The following is a 20,871-nucleotide window of genomic DNA, read 5'->3' as shown; positions in this document are numbered from 1 at the left end:
AAAGATCATCGGTCTTAATGCTAGTGATCCCATGTCTCTAACTAGATTAATATAAAAGTTATAGGTTTAGATAATGATATTGGAGACTTTCAGGGGCAATAATTATGCTTAAGGGTTTTCGTACCCCTTCCATTAATTTCTCAGTGCAAGGGGGTTTTACTCTGAAGTCATTAGCGAAGGTTTCATGTCTCTTTGACTTCCGCTTTAGTAGGAGTAGCAATACCAAGCTTTTCAATGCGAGTCTCCGAAATTCACGAAAGGGTCAAAGTTCAAAGTTATCATGCATAATATCTGAACCAATCATGAAGTCAATACTTACCGATATAATATTTCAATGCTATCTTAAGCAGGAAAAAGGGTATAAAAAGTGCTATTTTCTGGTCTTTTTAGATGACCTTGACCTTTGACCGTGACCTAATTTTAAAGGTCAAAGGTCAACGATCCCATTCCAGTTGGTCCCGTGTCTCTACGATAAACCGTTCTGATGTTGGACATTATTTACGAATAAATCGTAAAACTTAAGGAGCAATAACTCCCCTGAGGGGTCTTCGAATTCTTTTGATTAATGCCCATATGAATCCATCTAAGTCTCTTCTATGTTTCAGCAAAGGTTTGATGCTCCTATCTTTTACGATTAAAGAGGAGTAGCGATAACAAGGATTTTTACGTAAAGTCCAATAACTCCGTAAAAGGTCAAAGGTCAATTACGCAGGGTCACATGTGATCATGTTTCGAGAAGTTGAATATGATGGGCTATAAAAAATTTCGATAAGTCTAAAGATGTCAAATTATTTTTTGGCGGAAAGAAAAGAAGGAAGAAAATAATAATAATAATAATAATAATAATAAACAGAACAATATCAATAGGACTTTCCACAGAAAGGTGGAAAGCCCTAATAAACAGAACAATATCAATAGGACTTTCCACAGAAAGGTGGAAAGCCCTAATAATAATAATAATAATAAACAGCACAATATCAAAAGGTCTTTCCACAGAAAGGTGGAAAGACCTAATAAACAGAACAATATCAATAGGACTTTCCACAGAAAGGTGGAAAGCCCTAATGAAACGAGAAATCTAACAACATATTCACTCATATGAAACAGGTTTCTATTCAATGTATAGCACGAGGCCACGTGTCATTTTAACTGTGTTATTCGACACAGACGCCAAGTTTTAAAAACGATGCCATACAAGATTTGTTGGGCTTGTTGTCGAAAACCTCCACCAGTAAAAGGTTCGTTTCCTGGTGGAGTTCTTCTAAAGAGGATAAATTGTGTCACTGGGAAAAGGTGTGCGGTAGGTGATTTAATCTGCGATATATGCAGGAGAAAACAGTTCATGCCTGTAAGAACTATTTATTTGACAAACGCATATGTAAATTTGAAATGTTCAATCACATCCAGAACCATTTTTGACTTTATTTCATACACCATGCATAGGATTTAAAACCACTTTGGGTCTTTCCTTTTGTTCTTTCTACATGATCCTTTAGAGTCGTTTCGTTTCGATTCATTGAACAGTCCAGTTATGTATGATAATGGATTCAGATTCCTGGTCATTGGCATTGTTATCGGGGATTTATAACGATAATTTGACCTTTTGTATCTGAAAATCGATGGCGGATGGCGATAGGTGAGTTTGGTGTTATATCGGACGTTTTAGCGTATAAATCAATCCATTTTATATATGTTGATGGTGGTACTGTATATTGAGTGGCAATAGAAGGGGTGACGATATACGGAGTTGACACAGTATATTTTCATTTTCCCATTAGTATTGATGACATATACCCTTATATTCATTATATGTTCATGTTTTCATAATCAAGGCGAAATAACAGCAGCTATCTGTGGGGGAGTGAATGTCCTCCTGAGTGAAATGACTTCTATTGTACTATCAAAGGCACGGATGGCATCCCCGACAGGAAAATGTCACACTTTTTCTAAGAATGCCGATGGATACGTTCGAGGGGAAGGGTGTGGAATAGTGATTCTCAAGCGTCTTGGTGATGTATGATTTATTTAATAATGTTATCTAAATTTTAACATGATCACCAATATCAACAACAATTTAATCATCATTAGCAGTGTCGTCTCCATCATCATCATCATCATCATCATCACCATCTTCAAATTGTACATGGGTCCTGCATCTTCTCACAATAATGTACTTCAATATTTTTTTTAATTTCTGAACAGTTGATTTCTCGTTTTGGGATTTAAGTTCAGTTTAGCTTCCTAAATCATCCGACACAGCGTGCATTAATATATTGCATAGAACTTTTGTATGAGCTGCATCGAACCTTCGTCTTTCTTTAATACATAATACATATAACTGAAAGCTTCCAATAAAACAGATAATTGTATAGGTATTGAAAACTCAATTCCAATATAGAAAAATGAATTAAAAAACGTATTGGACAGAGATAAGAATCATGTATTTATACACCCTGTTTAATCTAAAGTTTTAAATACACCATCTGAATAAGCCAAAGATAGTCCAATCTGGGATTTTCAATACCAGAATACAGTCTGAATTTGTGATTATGAATGTTGCCAATCAGAAGCTTTTGTAGATCACCGCGGGTTAAGGATGATGATATTTCATAACGCCGTCAGTTCCTTAAACTTACATTTACTAACAAAGACATATACCGTCAACATAAACAACCTTATTCGTCAGTCTTGCATTTCAACATACTTAATATTCAAGTCTACACCCTTTATTCCCTACAAATATACTTTTGCTATCGCATATGAACTGTTTATAACAAACAAACTTTGCAGTACTAAGATGTAGACCATATTCTACTTAACCAACCTAGGTGTTCTTGTTCTCCGTATTCTTTTAACTAAAGCCAAACTGGATACGTCATTACTGGTGACGTTGATGAAGTTGAAAATGAGGACCTGAAATAATTTATCTTAAAAGGTCCTATATTCAGAGAATATCAGTCTTTCAATACTTCTTATTACCAGCCCGTCAGAGTAATCGCGCTTTCATGACTCTTGCACGTCAATGAACAAGTCTCGTGAGCAAGTACGAGATTACAGGGAAATAAGGAAAACGTTGATATCGCCCCCACCCCCTTTATATATTAAAAGACATGGTGTCATGGTAAAATAGACATTAGTCAAATTGCATTTTTGAAAAATCTAACGCTAATATATAAAACTAATGTGTTTTTGAACGTCATCACATCTGTTTCAAAAATTTCAAAAATCGATGTTTTCCATCCGAACTCCATCGAATTCTCTAATTTTTGAAATAGCTTAAATGAAGTTCGGAAACATAACAGTTGTATTAATTAGTGTTGTAAATGTCTCAAAATAAAAAAAATGGAGTTTGACAGATCGATAATTTATGTAAAAATATTGGAAGAAGAGCGGGGGATGTTACATGTATGCTTACAAAGTCCATGTTATATGAACCCGTGCTACTTATATAACAACATATCTTCATGGTCTGACAGAATAACTTTAAAATCATATGAATCCCATTATTTACACTTAGACGAATTTGACTCCACTTTTTTGGCACACTGTTTTCCCCTATAACAGCTCTAAAACTTCATTGTTATTTCGGATTTCAAACATTTCGGTTGAGCATGACTGAAGAGACATGATTTGTCGAAATGCGCATCTGGTGCATCAAAATTGGTACCATATAAGTTTTACATTACAAGAAAACTTCGTTATGTTGGATGTGCATAGGTTTTTTCCTTTACAGTTCTTCTTGCGGTTGATGCTTTTATATCGGTCAAATTTAGCAACTTCAGTACCTGTGCTCCCTCACATAGTTTAACAAGTTTGTCTTCTTTCTTGTTAAAATAATTAATTTCTGTTAACTTTAGAATTTTGAGCAGTGTTGTAGTTTGCAATTGATTATAATTCGTATTGAATGCCATATTGCGTGTGCCTAATGTTTACGTTGTTCCGGTAGCACGATTTTACGCGCCTTTAATTTGAAGAGTTCCACTAATGGAAATCACAAGTATTGGTGACAGGACTTCATTTCTGTTATGAATTCAACTTAGTTCCGTTCAAAGATCCTCCCAAATGTTCAACTTACTTTTGAGGATAAATGTAAATGTAGAATTGAAGGATACAATAAAATATTTTCTCTTTTCATGTAGAAACTTTCAAATGAAATCTGCTTCATATGAGTATAAAAACAGGTCATCTAATAATGTAACACAATTAGTATCCATGGCAATTCCTACAGACGGTTTGGAAGACCTGATCACCAAAACTTATATAGATATTGTCAATTAGGAACTCCATCATCCTTTTCATATCAACTTATGGAGGTACTCCACAAAGTCATAATGGCTCACTTATTCTTAAAGCATGGATGAAAAAAATATCAATATCAGCAATATCAGCATACCGACTGCTGAACTGTAGGTCGCGCGTTCGAGCCCAGCAGGGGTTTTATTTTTTTTTCAGATCACTTGTAGGAGTTATGAGATTGATCACTGTTCGTTATCTTCACCTTGCACTAAACCTGTATTTTATGACAAAATAAAGTAAATTTGAAAAATTTCAATTCTAAGATATCCTCTTTTCATCTGCATCAAATTTCCCTGGTGTAGGATTCCTCCTTAAGAGTACGTGGGCACTGAATTTGATTGGTCTTTAACAACGTGATTTTTCATGGAATAAAAAATATGAGTGCGTTTTAATTTTATTAATTTGGAAAACGTTTTGTGATTTCAATTGTAATAAAAGTTCTTTGAAATTTCGAATTGACACCACTCCTCGTATTCAGGTACATGACAAACAGTGATCAATCTTATAACTCCTATAAATAACACAAAATAGGTGTAACACGGAACCATGGATATACCAGATGTGTAATCAAGTGCCTAGGAGGAATAAGCATCCCTGTCAACCGGTCACACCCGTTGTGATCCCTACATCCCAATGGGGAAAAGGATCATTCCGCAGTCAAAATCAGTGTGTAAATAACGCTCTCAATTGGTATGAAACATGACAGGCAGCATATTACCCAATAAACAGGTTGTATTTTCAAGTTAAATCGTATAGCAATTGTAAAGTTCTCGATATGTTGACCTAAAACGAGACTGCCGTAAGCCCGTAACATCAAATTATTTCTCGGTAGCCTGCATTAATTTAATAAAAAATGACTGTATGGAGAACAAAATCTTGCATATCGAATCAGTTGAGAGACATACACACCTACACATAAACACTGTAACACAATTTGTTTCAAGGATTTCGTTTATTGCAATTGTCTTCTAGAGGAGAGAGATAGAGGCCCGGTTGAAGAATTACTGGTTCAAGCAGTGTATCACTGTTTGTAAGAATTTTTGAATTTTTTGAATCCAGTATAGATAAGGAAAATGGTATTCATTAGTTTCATTGACTGGGCTATGAAATGTGTTCACTTTTGTAAGGCAATTCGAAAAGTAAATAGAAATATCAAACGTCGAATGAAAGCCAAGTTCATTTAAAATACAGTTATGACAATTAACCTTACAAACAAAGACATTATTGTTAAAAGTATTCGTAGCTGGAACCAATACATATTCTTCGTGTAATTTATCTGATTCTTCTTTTTTCATTTCGGGTCTCTGGTTGTAGATACACCTTTATTGTCTTACGTGTATTTTGATTCCTTTTTCAAGGCTATTCGTGAAAATGACAAAATATGGGGTACCATTGCAACGGCCTGCAATCAAGACGGACATGAAAATTCGCCAATTACAGCACCTGCAGAGAGTCAGCAAATCCACCTGTTACAAAGGATTTTTGAAAATTCAAAAATGCATCCAGGCAGTATACAATACATTGAAGCTCACGGTATGTGACTGATTTTTTATAAAGACTTCGATATATATATCTGCATCTCATATCTCTCTGTATGTATAGTCCTGCCTGTCTGTCTTTCTGTGTATATAGATGTATATATATATATATATATATATATATATATATATATATATATATATATACAGAAAGATATATATATATATATATATATATATATATATATATATATATATATATGTATGTATGTATGTATGTATGCAAGTATGCAAATATGCAAGTATTTATGTATGTGTATGTATGTATGTATGTATGTTTATTTGTATGTATGTATGCATGTATTATGTATATGTGTGTGTCTGTATGTCTGTATGTATGTATGTATGTTTGTTTGTTTGTATGCATGTATGGAAGTATGTATGTAGGTATGTGTTTGTGTGGTTGTATGTATGTATGTGTGTATGTATGTGTGTGTGTGTGTCTGTCTGTCTGTCTGTCTGTCTGTCTGTATGTATGTATGCAAATATGCAAGTATTTATGTATGTATGTGTATGTATGTATGTATGTATGTGTGTGTGTGTGTCTGTCTGTCTGTCTGTATGTATGTGTGTATGCAAATATGCAAGTATTTATGTATGTATGTATGTATGTGTGTGTGTGTGTGTGTGTGTGTGTGTGTGTGTGTGTCTGTCTGTCTGTCTGTCTGTCTGTCTGTCTGTCTGTCTGTCTGTCTGTATGCATGTATGTGTGTTTGTTTATGTCTGTCTGTCTGTATGTATGTATGTGTCTGTATGTATGTCTGTATGTATGTATGTGTGTGCCTGTATATATGTCTATGTCTGTGTGTATGTATGTATGTATGTATGCACGTATGCATACATATCTTTCTGTCTGTCCTTCCGTCTTTCTGTCTGTATTTCTCATTATATGTTCATCTACCATGGCCTAGCAATTATTTGTTTATAGTCCATGGCTAATTAGTTATGCTGTATGAAGTGTTTCAAATGATCAATAATTGGAATTTGATCACCTACTTCAGATGCAAAGCTAAAGCTATTCCAAATCGTATTTCAAAATGTAGAGGAAAAGAAAGAAAAAGAGACTGTTGGATATTCCCTCTCTGCCAAGACAACCGAAAATTAAAAACAAAATACCTGATCCTTTCATTAGTCTTCTGTGTAATAAGATTAAGATAATGAAATATTAACATTTATAATTTAGATAACACTGCTATTCTTTAGGAATAGAAGTGATATTTCCGAATCTTTTATAAAGTTCTTCTTATCGAAATTTCAAATATTCCTGATTTTGTAACCTCTTCATTCCATACCTTGCCTTATTCATATGCTTCTTGGAAAATCATTATTTGTGTTTCGGTCCAGGTGACACTGAATTTAACTGACATTTCTAAAAGAAAGAAAATGCTCGTTATCAACTTAATTGAGTGCATTTCCTTTTAAAAAGTTCTTTTAATTCTTAAAGTTTCAAATCTACAAAGAAAACTGTGATATTAGAAATGAATTATCTATAATTCACATATGAAATCAATATCTTTAATGAGGTTTCCCTAAATATCCGCTCAAAACTTCACCCATAGCTAAGGTCATCAATATTAATTTGCTTTAATTTCAACACACTGATATTAATGAAGAAGTGCAAATAACAAACAGTGATATCATTAATACTATAAATAATACAAACTGAAAACTAGGTCAAATACGAACTCGTGGATATATCGGATGTAAAACTGCGTACTAAGAGTGATCAATCGCATGCATACAATAAAGATTACAAATGTAAGAGTACAATAAACGCGGACCACAGGACATATCGAACGTGGGATCAGGTGCCAATGAGGTATAATGAAAATGTTAAAATAACGAACATTGTCAATGTAAAACTTATACGGTACCAATTTTCATGCACCAGATGCACATTTCGACAAATAATGTCTCCTCAGTGATGCTCAAGCCGAAATATTGGAAATCCAAAATAACAATAAATTTGTAAGAACTAAAAAAAAAAGAGTGCCAAACACTGGCATCAAATTCGTCTAAGGATAAGAGCTATGCCCGAAGGAGATAATCCTTAATTTTGAAATGAATTTCTAAATTTTAAATCAGCAATTAAATATACATCCGTATTTTCAAGCTAGTAACGAAGTACTTAGCTACTGGACTGTAGAGACTCTCGGGGACTAACAGTTCACCAGCAGAGACCTCGACCCAAGGATCGTAATGTAAAAATTACACGGTACCTATGTTGACGCATAAGATGCGTATTTCAACGAATAATGTCTTTTCAGTGATGCTCAAGCCGAAATATTGGAAATCTGAAATAACAATAATCTTCAAAGAACTAAAAATATACAGAGTCGAAAAGGCTGGGGTCAAATTCGTCTAAGGATCAGAGCTATACACGAGGGAGATAGTCCTTAATTTTGAAATGAATTTCAAATTTTTTATCAGCGATTAAATATACATCCGTATTTTCAAGCTAGTAACGAAGTACTTAGCTGCTGGGCTGTAGAGAACCTCGGGGAATAACAGTCCACCAGCTGAGGCCTCGACCCAGGAGTCGTAATGTAAAACTTATACGGTACCAATTTTATTGCACCAGATGAGCATTTCGACAAATAATGTCTCTTCAGTGATGCTCCAGCCGAAATATTGTAACTGGGGAAATGATTGTGGTGGTTTTGATTTTGCTATGTTCGCGGTCAGGGATTTGTTTCGCGAAATTAAAACAAATGCAATCAGTTTGCAAGTGCGACATGCCATAAAATTTGAATCCCGCAAACATAAAACCACCGCAATTAGACCAATATTAAAAATCTTGAACTTTTAGTACCGCGAAATTAAAACCACTTCCCGTATTAGAAATCCGAAATAACAATAAACTTGTAAGAACTAAAAAAAACAACCGGAGATCCAAGGACTGGAGTCAAATTCGTCTAGCAATCAGAGCTATGCACAAGAGAGATAATCCTTAATTTTGAAATGAATTTCTAAATTTTATCCCAGCAATTAAATATACATCCGTATATTCAAACTGATAACGAAGTACTTAGCTACTGGGCTGTAGAGACCCTCAGGAACTAACAAACTAACAGCTGAGGCCTCGACCCATGGGTCGTAATGTAAAACAAATACGGTACTAATTTTGATGCACCAAATGTGCATTTCGACATACAATGTCTCTTCAGTGATGCTCAAGTCGAAATATTGGTAATCCGAAATAACAATAAACTTGTAAGAATTTAAAAAATGAGAGTGCCTAAGACTGGAGTTAAACTCGTCTAAGGATCAGAGCTATGCACGAAGGAGATAATCTATAATTTTGAAGTGAATTTCTAACTTTTATCACAGCAATTAAATATACATCCCGTATTCTCAAACTAGTAACGAAGTACTTAGCTACTGGGCTATAGAGACCCTCGGAAACAAACAGTCCACCAGCTGAGGTCTCGACGCAGGGGTTGTAATGTAAAACGTTTCGCCTAAAATAGCTCTTAGGGCTTCCAAATTTACTGGTATTTCGGATTTAAAAAAATTTGGTTGAGCATCACTGAAGAGACATTATTTGCCGAAATCCGCATCTGGTGCATTAAAATTGGTACCGTATAAGTTTTATATTTTTTTTATACGGTACCAATTTTGATGCACCAAATGTGCACTTGGACATACAATGTCTTTTCAGTTATGCTCAAGCCGTAATATTTGAAATCCGATATAACAATAAACTTGTAAGAACTAAGAAAAATTGAGTACCAAAAACTGGAGTCAAATTCGTCTAAGGATTAGAGCTATGCACTAGGTAGACAATTCTTAATTTTGAAATGAATTTCTAAATTTTATCACAGCAATTATATATACATCCATATTTTCAAGCCAGTAACACTTACTTAGCTACTGGGCTGTAGAGACCCTCGAGGACTAACAGTCCACCAGCAGAGGCCTCGACCAAGGGGTCGTAATGTAAAACATACGTCAATGCAAGGTCAATCTCATAAACGTAATAAATAATATAAAATCAAGAGAGGGACAAACATGGAGCCCAGAACGCATGAAAGGTGAGGTCAGTTGCTTAGGATCAATAAGCATTCCCTTTTAACCGGTCACACCCACTATAAACCCTATATATTGATCAAACAATCGGAGCAATGTCAGTATATAAAAACGGCCTAACAGGTCAGACAACGTTTGGTTTAATTTGCAAATGGCTTATTTTTCAATAACTTACCTCGATTTATGAATCAATCATACGTAGAACATCCTTTCGCGTATGGACTCAGTTGAGACACATGATCACCATATTCAGGTGATGATGGGATATTGCTAAATAAATACGACAAGTTAACGGTGAAGAAGTTGGAGTCATCGCGATTGTCATAAAGTTGAGTTGTCAGTTTGTCGTTACGTTCAATCAAATATCCAAAGATAAAGCGCATATTGAAGAATTTGTAGTGGGTTTTTTTTATCCCCATTGCACTGAGGTACATCGAATGGACATACCAATGAAAGTGAACATTGTTAATAGATAAACCGTCTTCGATCTATCTAAATGTTGAGTTGAAGGTTACATCAAAATAGTGTTTCTTCTGTAGAAGCTTTTGAATTAATTCACCCTCATAAGAAAGAAAAACAGGTCACCTAATAAAAGAGCAAGGTGAAGATAACGAACAGTGATCAATCTCATAACTCCTATAAGCAAGCTTCGTGTCCATGTAAATTTTAACAGGCTATCTCACCAAAGACCAAATAGATGAAAGTTGAAGATATCAAACAGTGATCAGGTGTCTAGGATGAGTAATCATCCCCTTTCGACCGATCACACCCCTTTATTTTGATCACGTAAACGGAGTTATCCGTAGTCAAAACCAGTATGCCAAGAACGGTCTAACAATCGGTATGAAGCGTGTCAGACAACAACAAAAAACTAAGTCTCTTTAATATCAACTTCGGAGTACTTATGCGTAAAATTAGTGTAGTGTCTAACAAATTCATTTTTTGAATGATTGATAACATGATGTAAATTTATGCGTGTTCCATTTTTATTAAAACACAGATGTCTATGATGTGAAAAACCTAGTCTTAAATTTATCACGAATAATGGTTTGCAAAGTAATGAAACGGCATATGTTTTGATGCAGTTGATTTGGGAAAAGTTTTGATATTTCAAATTTACTAAAAGTTCTTTGGAATGTCTTACAATCTTTGTTTGATCCTCGTTTGATTTACACCATTTCTAGCATATGTTGTGGTACAATATATCTGCAGTTTTAATATGTTCGTGAAGATAAATACAGGGGCTTGGTAGAACATTTACATGATCCAGCTATGTATCTCTGTTTGTAAGGGTTTTTGTAGAGTTTATGAATCCAGTATAGGTACGATAACTCATATCAATGCATTTCTTTCACTGGAGTATTAAATGTGTTTGAATCTGAAGCGTGATTCTGAAGACTGGCAGTGTACTATAAACAAGTATTTGTTTGTTTAGATAATAAAAGCATCCAATATATTTGTCTATATATCTATGTTTCTTTCAACTATAGTCCAGCTGGATATATTATTGCTCTCTATGTCAATATGGTCGAAAATCACAACCTCGAGTAATTTATTCCAAAAAGTCTGATATTCTGAGAACCTGTGTCGTCCAATTGACAAACGAGTTTCATCTCCCTTTTAAATATGTCAAAACGTATGTGACGCGATGGATAGATACCAAAAACCTTGACCCTTTGTCAGCATGGATAAAAAGTAAAAGAGGAAAAGTAAAGACTGTTACATAGTGTAGCTATAAAATCGTTGTATTTTAATGCATTCCTTATTCGATTAAATTGACTGTGTTTATAAATAATTAAAAAAATAAACAAAATTGAAGAAATGATTCTATACGTTTGGAGGGAAATTTATCAAAATTTTCTCTATCAAAGTTTAGAATTTGTTGTTATTTGCTGACTTTAAGATTTAAAAATGATAATACAATTGACCATGAGGATTTGATAGTGAAAATCGAGTAAGTGATGTAAACTCATTTTTTGATTGTAGGAACAGGAACCCCAGTTGGTGACCCAATAGAAACAAATGCACTAGGGAAATTTTTTGGACCGCATTTCAAAGATCGTAAAGTTAAGATTGGATCCGTAAAAACCAACATAGGACATTTAGAATCCGCAGCAGGTGTTGCTGGAATCATCAAAGTTCTTTTGATGATGAAACATGGTCATTTTGTCCCATCACTGCATGCTGATGAACCAAACAAAAACATTCCATTTCAAGAATATGGCTTTACTATAAGTAGAGACAACTCAAAATGGAAACAAAATTCTCATGGCTGTCGTATAGCATCAATCAATTCATTTGGATTCGGAGGCACAAATTCACATGCAATAATATACAGCAACCAGAGCTTTAACAAATTGAGAATCAATGTTGAAGAGTCTAATTCTGAAGTTTTGTTTCCCAAGAGCAAAGTTGTAGTATTCTCTGCAGTAACAAAGGGGTCTTTGCGGAAAATGATGCATGAAGTAAAGCAAAACCTCACAGAAATGTCTTCATTGGAAGATTTATCGTACACTTCTGTGTTTTGTAGAGATCATTTCAAATTCCGTAAGTTGATGTTAACGGATTCTGTTGACAATCTTCAGAAACAGCTGCAATCTGTTTTAGAGCACAACGAACAATTATTTTCGCCAGTGCCCTCTACAAAACCTGATATAGTGTTTGTTTATTGTGGCGTGGGAACCACATGGAAAGGAATGTGTGCAGAAATGATAAAGATGAACCCAGTGTTTAGAAAAAGTATAATTGAAATAGATTCTTATTTGAAAATGCTTAATGCAGACATCTCAATTTATCAATCGATCCAAAATGAGGCAGAATCTTATACAAATCCCATCCTGGCGCACATTGCCATTTTTTCTACACAGCTTGCGCTCGCAGCATCGTGGAAACACATAGGGATACGTCCATCTGCGGTCGTTGGACAGTCGGTAGGGGAAGTAGCCGCAGCATACGAAAGTGGAGCACTTTCACTTGAGGATGCCGTAACTGTCATTTATTACCGTTCTCTTGCTCTGTCGACATGCGAAAAGGGCGCAATGATGGTCGTTCGCAATTGCTCAACTGAGACGGTTGATCTAGCATGTGCTAAAATTCAGAAATTGTATAATTGCCACGCAAATGTTGCTGTTTACAATAGCACAGAATCATGTACTGTGTCTGGAGATAAAGAAACAATGGAGAGACTGAAAGCAGCTTTAGGAGGTGACACAGAATTTATACCTCTCAATACGTCTTGCGCATACCACAGTCACTATACTCAAGATGCGGGTAAAAACCTACCTGCTATGCTGGAAAGCATTAAACCCCAAAGTCCGTGCATCCCAACATTTTCAACAGTTACGGGTAAAGAAATAAAGACCGATTTTGCATCGCCAGCATATTGGGCTTGCAATGTTTCAAAGCCTGTATTATTTTTCCAATCGATGAAGTCAGTCAAACAGAAATTCAAGAGCACAATATTTTTGGAAATAGGACCACGACCCGTATTTCAGGCACATTTCGATGTGGTTTTTCCACAAACTGATGATATGATTTTATCATCCATTAACAAATTGTCGGAGATAGACACATTCTTTAACTCACTGAATGAAGTATTCAGAAAAGGGATATCTCCTATTTGGACAAATGTCGCAGATATCACTGGAAGTCTCTCTGTACTTCCGACTTACGTTTTCAGCAAGAATGATTGCAGTGTTGATTCGGGTATGAAAAATAAATTACAACTGGGAAAAAATCAAGAAAAATTTGCTGGCCGTATGGTTTCATCCATGCAGGAATCAAGCTGGAAATTTGGTTTTTATATCTCAAAATCGAATACACCTTTTGTATATGAACATTTAGTAGACGACAAAATAATTCTACCAGGCGCTTTATACGGAGAGATAGCACTTGAAATTGGGCGAAAGATCTGGAGTGTGAATGTGGAAGAACTTGAAATTTCATGGAAAATACTGACACCTCTAGAAATAGGAATGGCAGAAGAAAAGTACCTTGTTATTGATACTGACTTTCCATCATCTGTAGAAGTTAAATTCAAAGTTCGAGAAACAGAACAGTATCCTCCATTAGCTGAAGGGACAGTGAAACATGTGGATGAATCCCAAACTGAAATAGTAGACGTCACAAGTATTGACGGAACCCTTGGAATGCGAAAATCAAAACATCAAATATATTCATTTCTGAATGCGTTAGGTTTCAATCATGGTTCTACTTTCCGAATAATTTCGGAAATCCAGTCATCAACGAATGAGAATCTTGCTGATATAATCTTGACAAAAGCTGTTCAAATGGATATGCCAAGAACCTGTTTTCATCCCGTTATTATTGATGGTATGTTTCAGTCATGCTGTTATCCAACATTGCAATTCCAACAGGGAACACAATCTCGTATTTTCCCTACTTTGGTGAGGAAATTTACAGTTAAACAACCGCCAACAAAGAAAATGACATGTTTTTCAAGATTAATGTTACTACGAAATTCGAAAATAATAAGCAATGTATTACTTTTGCGAGGAAATGGAACGATTGTAGCAGAGATGCAAGGATTTGAGGTGGATATAATCTCTAGTATGACTGGTGTTCAAAACCATTTTCTTGAAGAAAAATGGCAACTGATCGATATTCCTTCAGATTGTTTTCACCAAAATAGACCAAGTTTGATAGCTTCGTGGAACGAGCAAACAATGACACAGGCTAAAGAAGTCATCTGCAGAATTTACCCAGATCACGGAACGGTGAACCTCTCTGATGCTATCCAAAGGAAGCATTTCCTTTCAACACTGCCAGAACAAAAAAATATAGATTTGTATTTCATTCCTGGTTTTGTCACTGCTGAAAGTTTTGAAGATGGGGATGAGGTATTAGAATGCGTGCAAAAGTCGGCACATATTCTTTTGACGATACTACAAAAGATCGACCTCAATACAATGAGCTTATACATTGTTACAGAATGGACACAAGGTGGGGAAGATAGAGAGGTATTTGGTGTATTTGGGTCGGAACTGTGGGGTATTGGTCGTTGCTTTCATTTGGAACATCGTGACTTTAAACTTGCAATGATAGACCTGCATGGAAACTGGCTAGACCTTCAAAATTCAATCCTATCTACTATATCTTCACTCAGAAACGATGCAGAAAACTCTCTCTCACGAGAACTCATTATATCATCAAAAGGAGTATTGAGTGCTAAACTTCAACATTCTCCATCAATATACTCTGTCCATGGTAAGAAAACAGTTGCGCCGTCAAAGGGAAAACATTATTCTGTTCAAACACGTTCTACGGCTAACCAACCCCCCTACTCATTGATTGAAACCCTAGAAACTGCTAGCAACACCAATGGCGTTTGTATTGTCTCCATTCACGAAGCTTTGCTGTGCTTTCATGATCATTTGTATCCCTTCCAAAAACCAATTCCAGTAACAAAGTATTGGGGTCGCGATTCTGAAAGTGGCCATCCCGCACTGGCCTGTGAATTCACTGGACACTCTCTGAAAAATGGGAAGGAAATCATTGGTTGTTGTCTCATAAACGTAGCATCGTCAGTTGCCGTGAACAGACTCTGTGTATGTGAATTGCTAGAGATACCATGCTATAGGATGGGTATGTTTTTCAACATGGTAGTCGCTATGTGCTTAGCCGATAAAGTTCAAAAAAAGAATAATGTGTTCCTTTTACACGACGAAAAACACAAGGAAGTGTCAATGGTTTTAAGAGCATTGCTACAAAGTAAACACTGTTCAGTCACGACGGACGAATCAAATATTGCGAAAGATAGTCAAGATTCGTCAGCATCTGTTCTTGTCGTGCTATCAAAACAGGTCACATGTCCATTTGAAGTTATTATTCGATGGTTTCCGAATATCAAACTGTTACTTAGTATCAAGGGTCTGCTACCAATTTCTACAACTGCAAATGATCCGACAAACTACCCAAACACAGAATCTTGTGTCGTAGATATGTTTGAAATATTTCAGCAATCAAAAATGCAGAAGCAGTTTAAGCGAGCAAAACGATTGATGTTTGAAATAAAAGGTTTCTTTTCTAACATTCCTAAACTAAATTCAGAACGCATTTTGCGTCTATCAGTCTTCAAAGAACCGACGGAAATAGAAATTCCAAGCCATATGTTGATAAGGAGAGACTCAGCATACGTTGTCATTGGTGGTCTAACAGGTTTAGGGTGGGAAGTAACAAAATTCTTGGCTGCTCGTGGGGCAAAGTTTGTTATAACATTATCGAGGAGGTCTCCCTCTGAGATAGAAAATCGACGAATAGAAAACATCAAATGTATCCGGAACACATCTATCTGGCATGACAAAGTAGACATTACACAAAAAGATGATCTTGAACGTGTCTTCTCTCGACTTGTTGGAAATCTTGGAATCACCAAGATCCGTGGAATCTTTCACGGTGCTGGTGTTCTGCAAGATGCACCTGTGTACAAATTAACGACCGAGATGTTTGATGTTCCGCTGATTCCAAAGATATTGGGCACGTGGAATCTTCATAGAGTGACAGAAAATATGGACTTAGATTATTTCATTATGCACTCAAGTATTGCCTCGCTCGTAGGAAATAAAGCACAGGCTAACTATGCTGCAGGGAATGCTTTTATGGACGCCTTTGCTCATTATAGACGTTCGATTGGTAAAGCAGCACAGGTGATAAATTGGGGAATGTTGTCTGTCGGAATGGGAGCGGATCAAAATATCCAGTCTATAAGTAAAATGCACGGATACAATGTTTTGCCAAAAGAAGAATTAGTCATTGCATTAAATTGTGCCTTGGTCACAACGAAAGCTCAGTTTACCGTCGCTGACTTGAATACATCTATATTAGAAAAAAGAGTTCTACAGTATCACGAGTCACCCCAAAGTGACACGAAAGCTAGAATCAATGTTCACCCAGAACTTTGCGATAGCAAGGAGCAGTTTCGTCAGCGCTGGTTAGATCTTGTGAAGACATCTGCTGCATCAATATTATCAGTCGAGCAAGATGAAATAAAAAATACGTCAATACTTTTGGAGATTGGTTTGGATTCTCAAAAATCCATAGAGCTTATCAATTCCTTGTTTGAATCCAGTCAAATACGGCTTCCTGTAGTTTATCTCATGACAGGAAAGAAAACTGTTACCGACATTGCTAATTATTTTCTATCCCAATCAACTAAAGAGCGCACGTCACATGATGATGTTTTTATTTCTGAAAGTCCCTCACCTTTAGAGCTACACTATTTGGAGTTGTTTGAAACTGATTGCAATAATCCACATTTAACAATCGCAGTAGATCTCACTGTTTCATGGGACATCAATGATGCAGCTATATGGAAAACATCTCTCCTGAATCTCATTTTGAAGAATCCAGAATTGAGAACAATATTCCAACCAACAGAACCAGGCAAGAAGCGCACTAATACGATGAAGTCTGTACTTGACATTGAGGACGTTTGTTTTGATTTCGTCACAGTTTCGTCAAATGATCAACTACAAAAGGTGTTTAAGGACATAGCAAAGTTTGATCCATATGTTGACATTCCTATAAAGTGTATATTTTGGAAATCACCAAGTTCTGGCGTTGTCAGGTTGATACTAAATCACTGTAATATAGACAATGGGAGTATCAGAGCCATTGTCAAAGATTTTCATTACTTTTTTAAATTCTACCTCTACCATCAATGTTTTCCAGAGGTGATTCCACAATATTCATTGGATCCTGCCTTGGTGATGGAAAAATATTTGAAAGAAGAAACTGATGAACTTAAATCTTACTGGAATATAGAGGTTTCAAAGTGTAAGAAATCGCAGAGTTTTGAAGCTTTCGAAAAAGTCGAGGAGATATTCAACGACACAAATGATGTCATCTCAAACAGTTGCAATGGTGAACGAAAGGAAAACGACCTCATCATGACGGATTGGAGCGCCAATCACAACACCAAAGAAGTAAAACAATTGAATGGTGATCACAACACAAGAGAGGTCCTTACTGAGCGTTGGAGTGACATGAAAACACGATCACAAGCAACTCCAAGCACTGGAGCGCAGCAACATAACAAGGGGAGTACCCATGAAGCATTGGACTGTGACAATACGAGCGAAGTCATTAGCAAACATTGGAGCGGCGATCAAATTCAAAAATTGAAAGACGCATCAGAAAGAAACAATGTTTCCTTGTTTTCCTTATTTTGCACTGCTTACCAATTAACTCTTTCTAAAAAACTGCAATGCGAAAGAATATGTGTTGTCAGTGCCATAGACACGAGACTACATTTCCCAGAATTTCGCGATAGAATAACTATGTGTGTTAATTACGTTCCTATGGTTTCCCCTGATGTAACAAACTCAGAATCAACGTTTTATACAGTTCTTACAGATAACAAAACGGTCATTGTTGACGGAATTGCAAAAAGTGCTCTACCATTCAAACTGATCAAAGAATTGCCAAATTTTAAAAATGATATACATATGACACATTCTATAACAATGGAGGATTTGACATTATGGAATGAATTTAACTCGTCACACATCCAACTATCAGAGTTTGGTGCTGAACAGGATCAAACGTATGAAACATGTCTCAGTGTCATAATTCTCTCCACAAGATCTTTGGAGTTTCGATTAAGGTACTCGCTGGAGAAAGTCGGAAGATACAATGCAGAAAAGATCCTTCAGAATATTGATGACGTCCTTCAAATCATTGCATGTAATCCCAACATGAGAATCCACTCTTGGCAGCCAATTATTTAACTAGAGCAGGAAATCGAAGGATATACTTATGGTAGCTTTTTATTCTTATATGTGGGTTTTTATTTCATCTAATGCATATGTTACATTTCTTGTGTTTGTTTCTTTTATCTTTCTTTCTTTGTAGACAACTTCATTCTGTACAAAACAAAAAGAAAAGCCAAAAATGTGAAAATTCTTATCAGACACCATCCTGTATTTGCATTGGAATGGGGATCAAAGCAGAAAAACGTACAGCTGTGGCAGATACCTTCCGTGATTAGCTTATATCTTGTGACATACATATATCCCTTGATCTGTTTTCTTTAAATTAGTCCACTGTAGCATCTCATTCGAATTTGTATTTTTATTTCCCCCCATAGATTTACATGGCATTTAGATAAGAACTTCCAATTCTGAAATATGCATGTTCACCAAGAATCGAAGATATCGTGATGCATGGATTTCTGTTCTGAAGAAAAAACGAACAAAGCATAATGAAGAGGTGCTTGGGGGTACACATTTGTGAAATAAGAGAATGCTTAGTGACATTTTAAACTTTTTAAGCAGATGATGCTAACGTTGTATGTGACAATGGATTAACCTCTATTCAGAACCACTTTACGAAAATGAAGTATATTGCTAACTTTTGCTGGAACTCTTTTCTTAAATATAATTGCATATACATGATTACTTTTTCATAACATTCTACAAATGATACGCATGGCATTGTTTTACGACGATTTAGGATGTTTATGAAATTCATTTTTATTATAAAGAAGCAATCATATGTTGAAAAACATAACTAGACATATGTATATCATCAAATTTGATGTCGTGTAGCATCACTAAGCGTTAGAACGTTCAATACAAAACTATGGAACGTTTATGATAATAAAAACATTATATCTACCAAAGTTTGTGTTACCCTGCCAACTCACACAAGTCGATCATAGATATGATAAATCATGCTATGGTATTATGTCGTTCACCTTACTTTTTACAGCAATAATCTTTGCAATTCACATCGCTAAAACAACAAGGCAAGAAATGAAGAAAGAATAAGACAAAACAAACTATAAACGTAAGTTTAAATGAAAAGATCAATATAACGAACAGTGATCAATCTCGTAACTTCAATAAGAAATACAAAATTAAGAGTTGTGTAAACACAGACACCTGGACATACCATTGGAGGGATCAGGTGCCAAAGAGGAGTATGCATGCCCTGCTGACAGGTCACATAATCTGATAAAAATAAAGGGCTTCAAGGTGCGTGCAACTGATCAACTCTTCCTAGAGACTTGATCCCCCTCTGGTGTTTCCAGGGGTATATGTTTGTCCTATCTTCAATTTTGATTTCTTTGTACGATTTAAGATTGATGATTCTTCGCAATCTTCACTTTTCATCAGATTGAAATCAGGTAATGTAAACTGTGAAAAAATAAATGAAAAGATGGGTGCTTCAGGACATCTCGTTTTTAATATTTTATTGAACACAAATGTCAACGGCAAACTAATAAATCATCTATATGACAAACGGAGTAACATCCATCGTCAGCTTCCCATATTTATGTAGTAATATTCCATTATTACATACCTTTGTTGTTTATGTATCTCAACTAATTTGATACGCACGAATACTTTCGGGGTATGATCACTTTTGTAAATCCAGCCAGGCTACTAACAAGAACGTGATGAATGATTGTTTTAACGATCTCATTTGTAAATACAACCAGCCATTAAATCGAATGCTCTGACGTGTTTCGCAAGAATTGTTAACTTTTATTTGCATACTAGTTTTGAACACGGATTGCTGCGTTTACTTGGTCTAAAAATAGAGATCCATTTGAATACCAATCGCACTCAGAACACGGTCATAATTGTTGAATTGTTGCTATATGAATATGGGAGTCGATGGTGGAAAAGATGAGGTCATCCCGTTTGTCATCAACTTCAGTTTACTTTGTTTTTTCCAAAGTCGAAAAAATGTTTTGGGTGAAGGGTCAATTTGCAGAAGCAATCAGTAAGGATGCAATGGAATCCTTATAAGCTAATCTGTATCAAAAGCACTTAGGGGAGTTATCATCATAGCGTGTCCATCTGCCTGATCAGACATGACAGCCAAGTATGCGGATAAACCAAATTTGCTTGCTGAAGTTCTATTTTCTGATTGCCCTTGACATTAAGGAATAACTTTACCGTGACCTTAGTACCGAGACCCTTATTGTGAGTAAATAAAATTCATCAACATTAAGATAGGTGTTGTAAATCAGTGTTTTGTA

General features: G+C 35.7%; 1 protein-coding gene across 2 annotated transcripts in view; it reads left to right on the top strand.

Annotated features, from left to right (window-relative positions):
* Window positions 1-19,565, top strand: part of LOC125654127 (uncharacterized) — a 33,102-nt gene extending 13,537 nt beyond the window's left edge. Inside the window, exons 4-7 of one of the 2 annotated variants that reach the window (XM_048883922.2) lie at window positions 1,833-2,014; window positions 5,655-5,829; window positions 11,850-18,641; window positions 18,735-19,565. In XM_048883922.2, the coding sequence (XP_048739879.2) occupies window positions 1,833-2,014; window positions 5,655-5,829; window positions 11,850-18,610 (7,118 nt within the window). In that variant the 3' untranslated portion in view covers window positions 18,611-18,641; window positions 18,735-19,565. The remainder of the gene's footprint in view (window positions 1-1,832; window positions 2,015-5,654; window positions 5,830-11,849; window positions 18,642-18,734) is intronic. The other variant, XM_048883927.2, reaches the window with a different exon arrangement.
* The last annotated feature ends 1,306 nt before the right edge of the window (window positions 19,566-20,871 follow it).

Source organism: Ostrea edulis, chromosome 7 (genome assembly GCF_947568905.1).
Source record: "Ostrea edulis chromosome 7, xbOstEdul1.1, whole genome shotgun sequence".
Lineage (NCBI taxonomy): Eukaryota > Metazoa > Mollusca > Bivalvia > Ostreida > Ostreidae > Ostrea > Ostrea edulis.
This window is presented reverse-complemented; position numbering and strand designations above follow the sequence as displayed.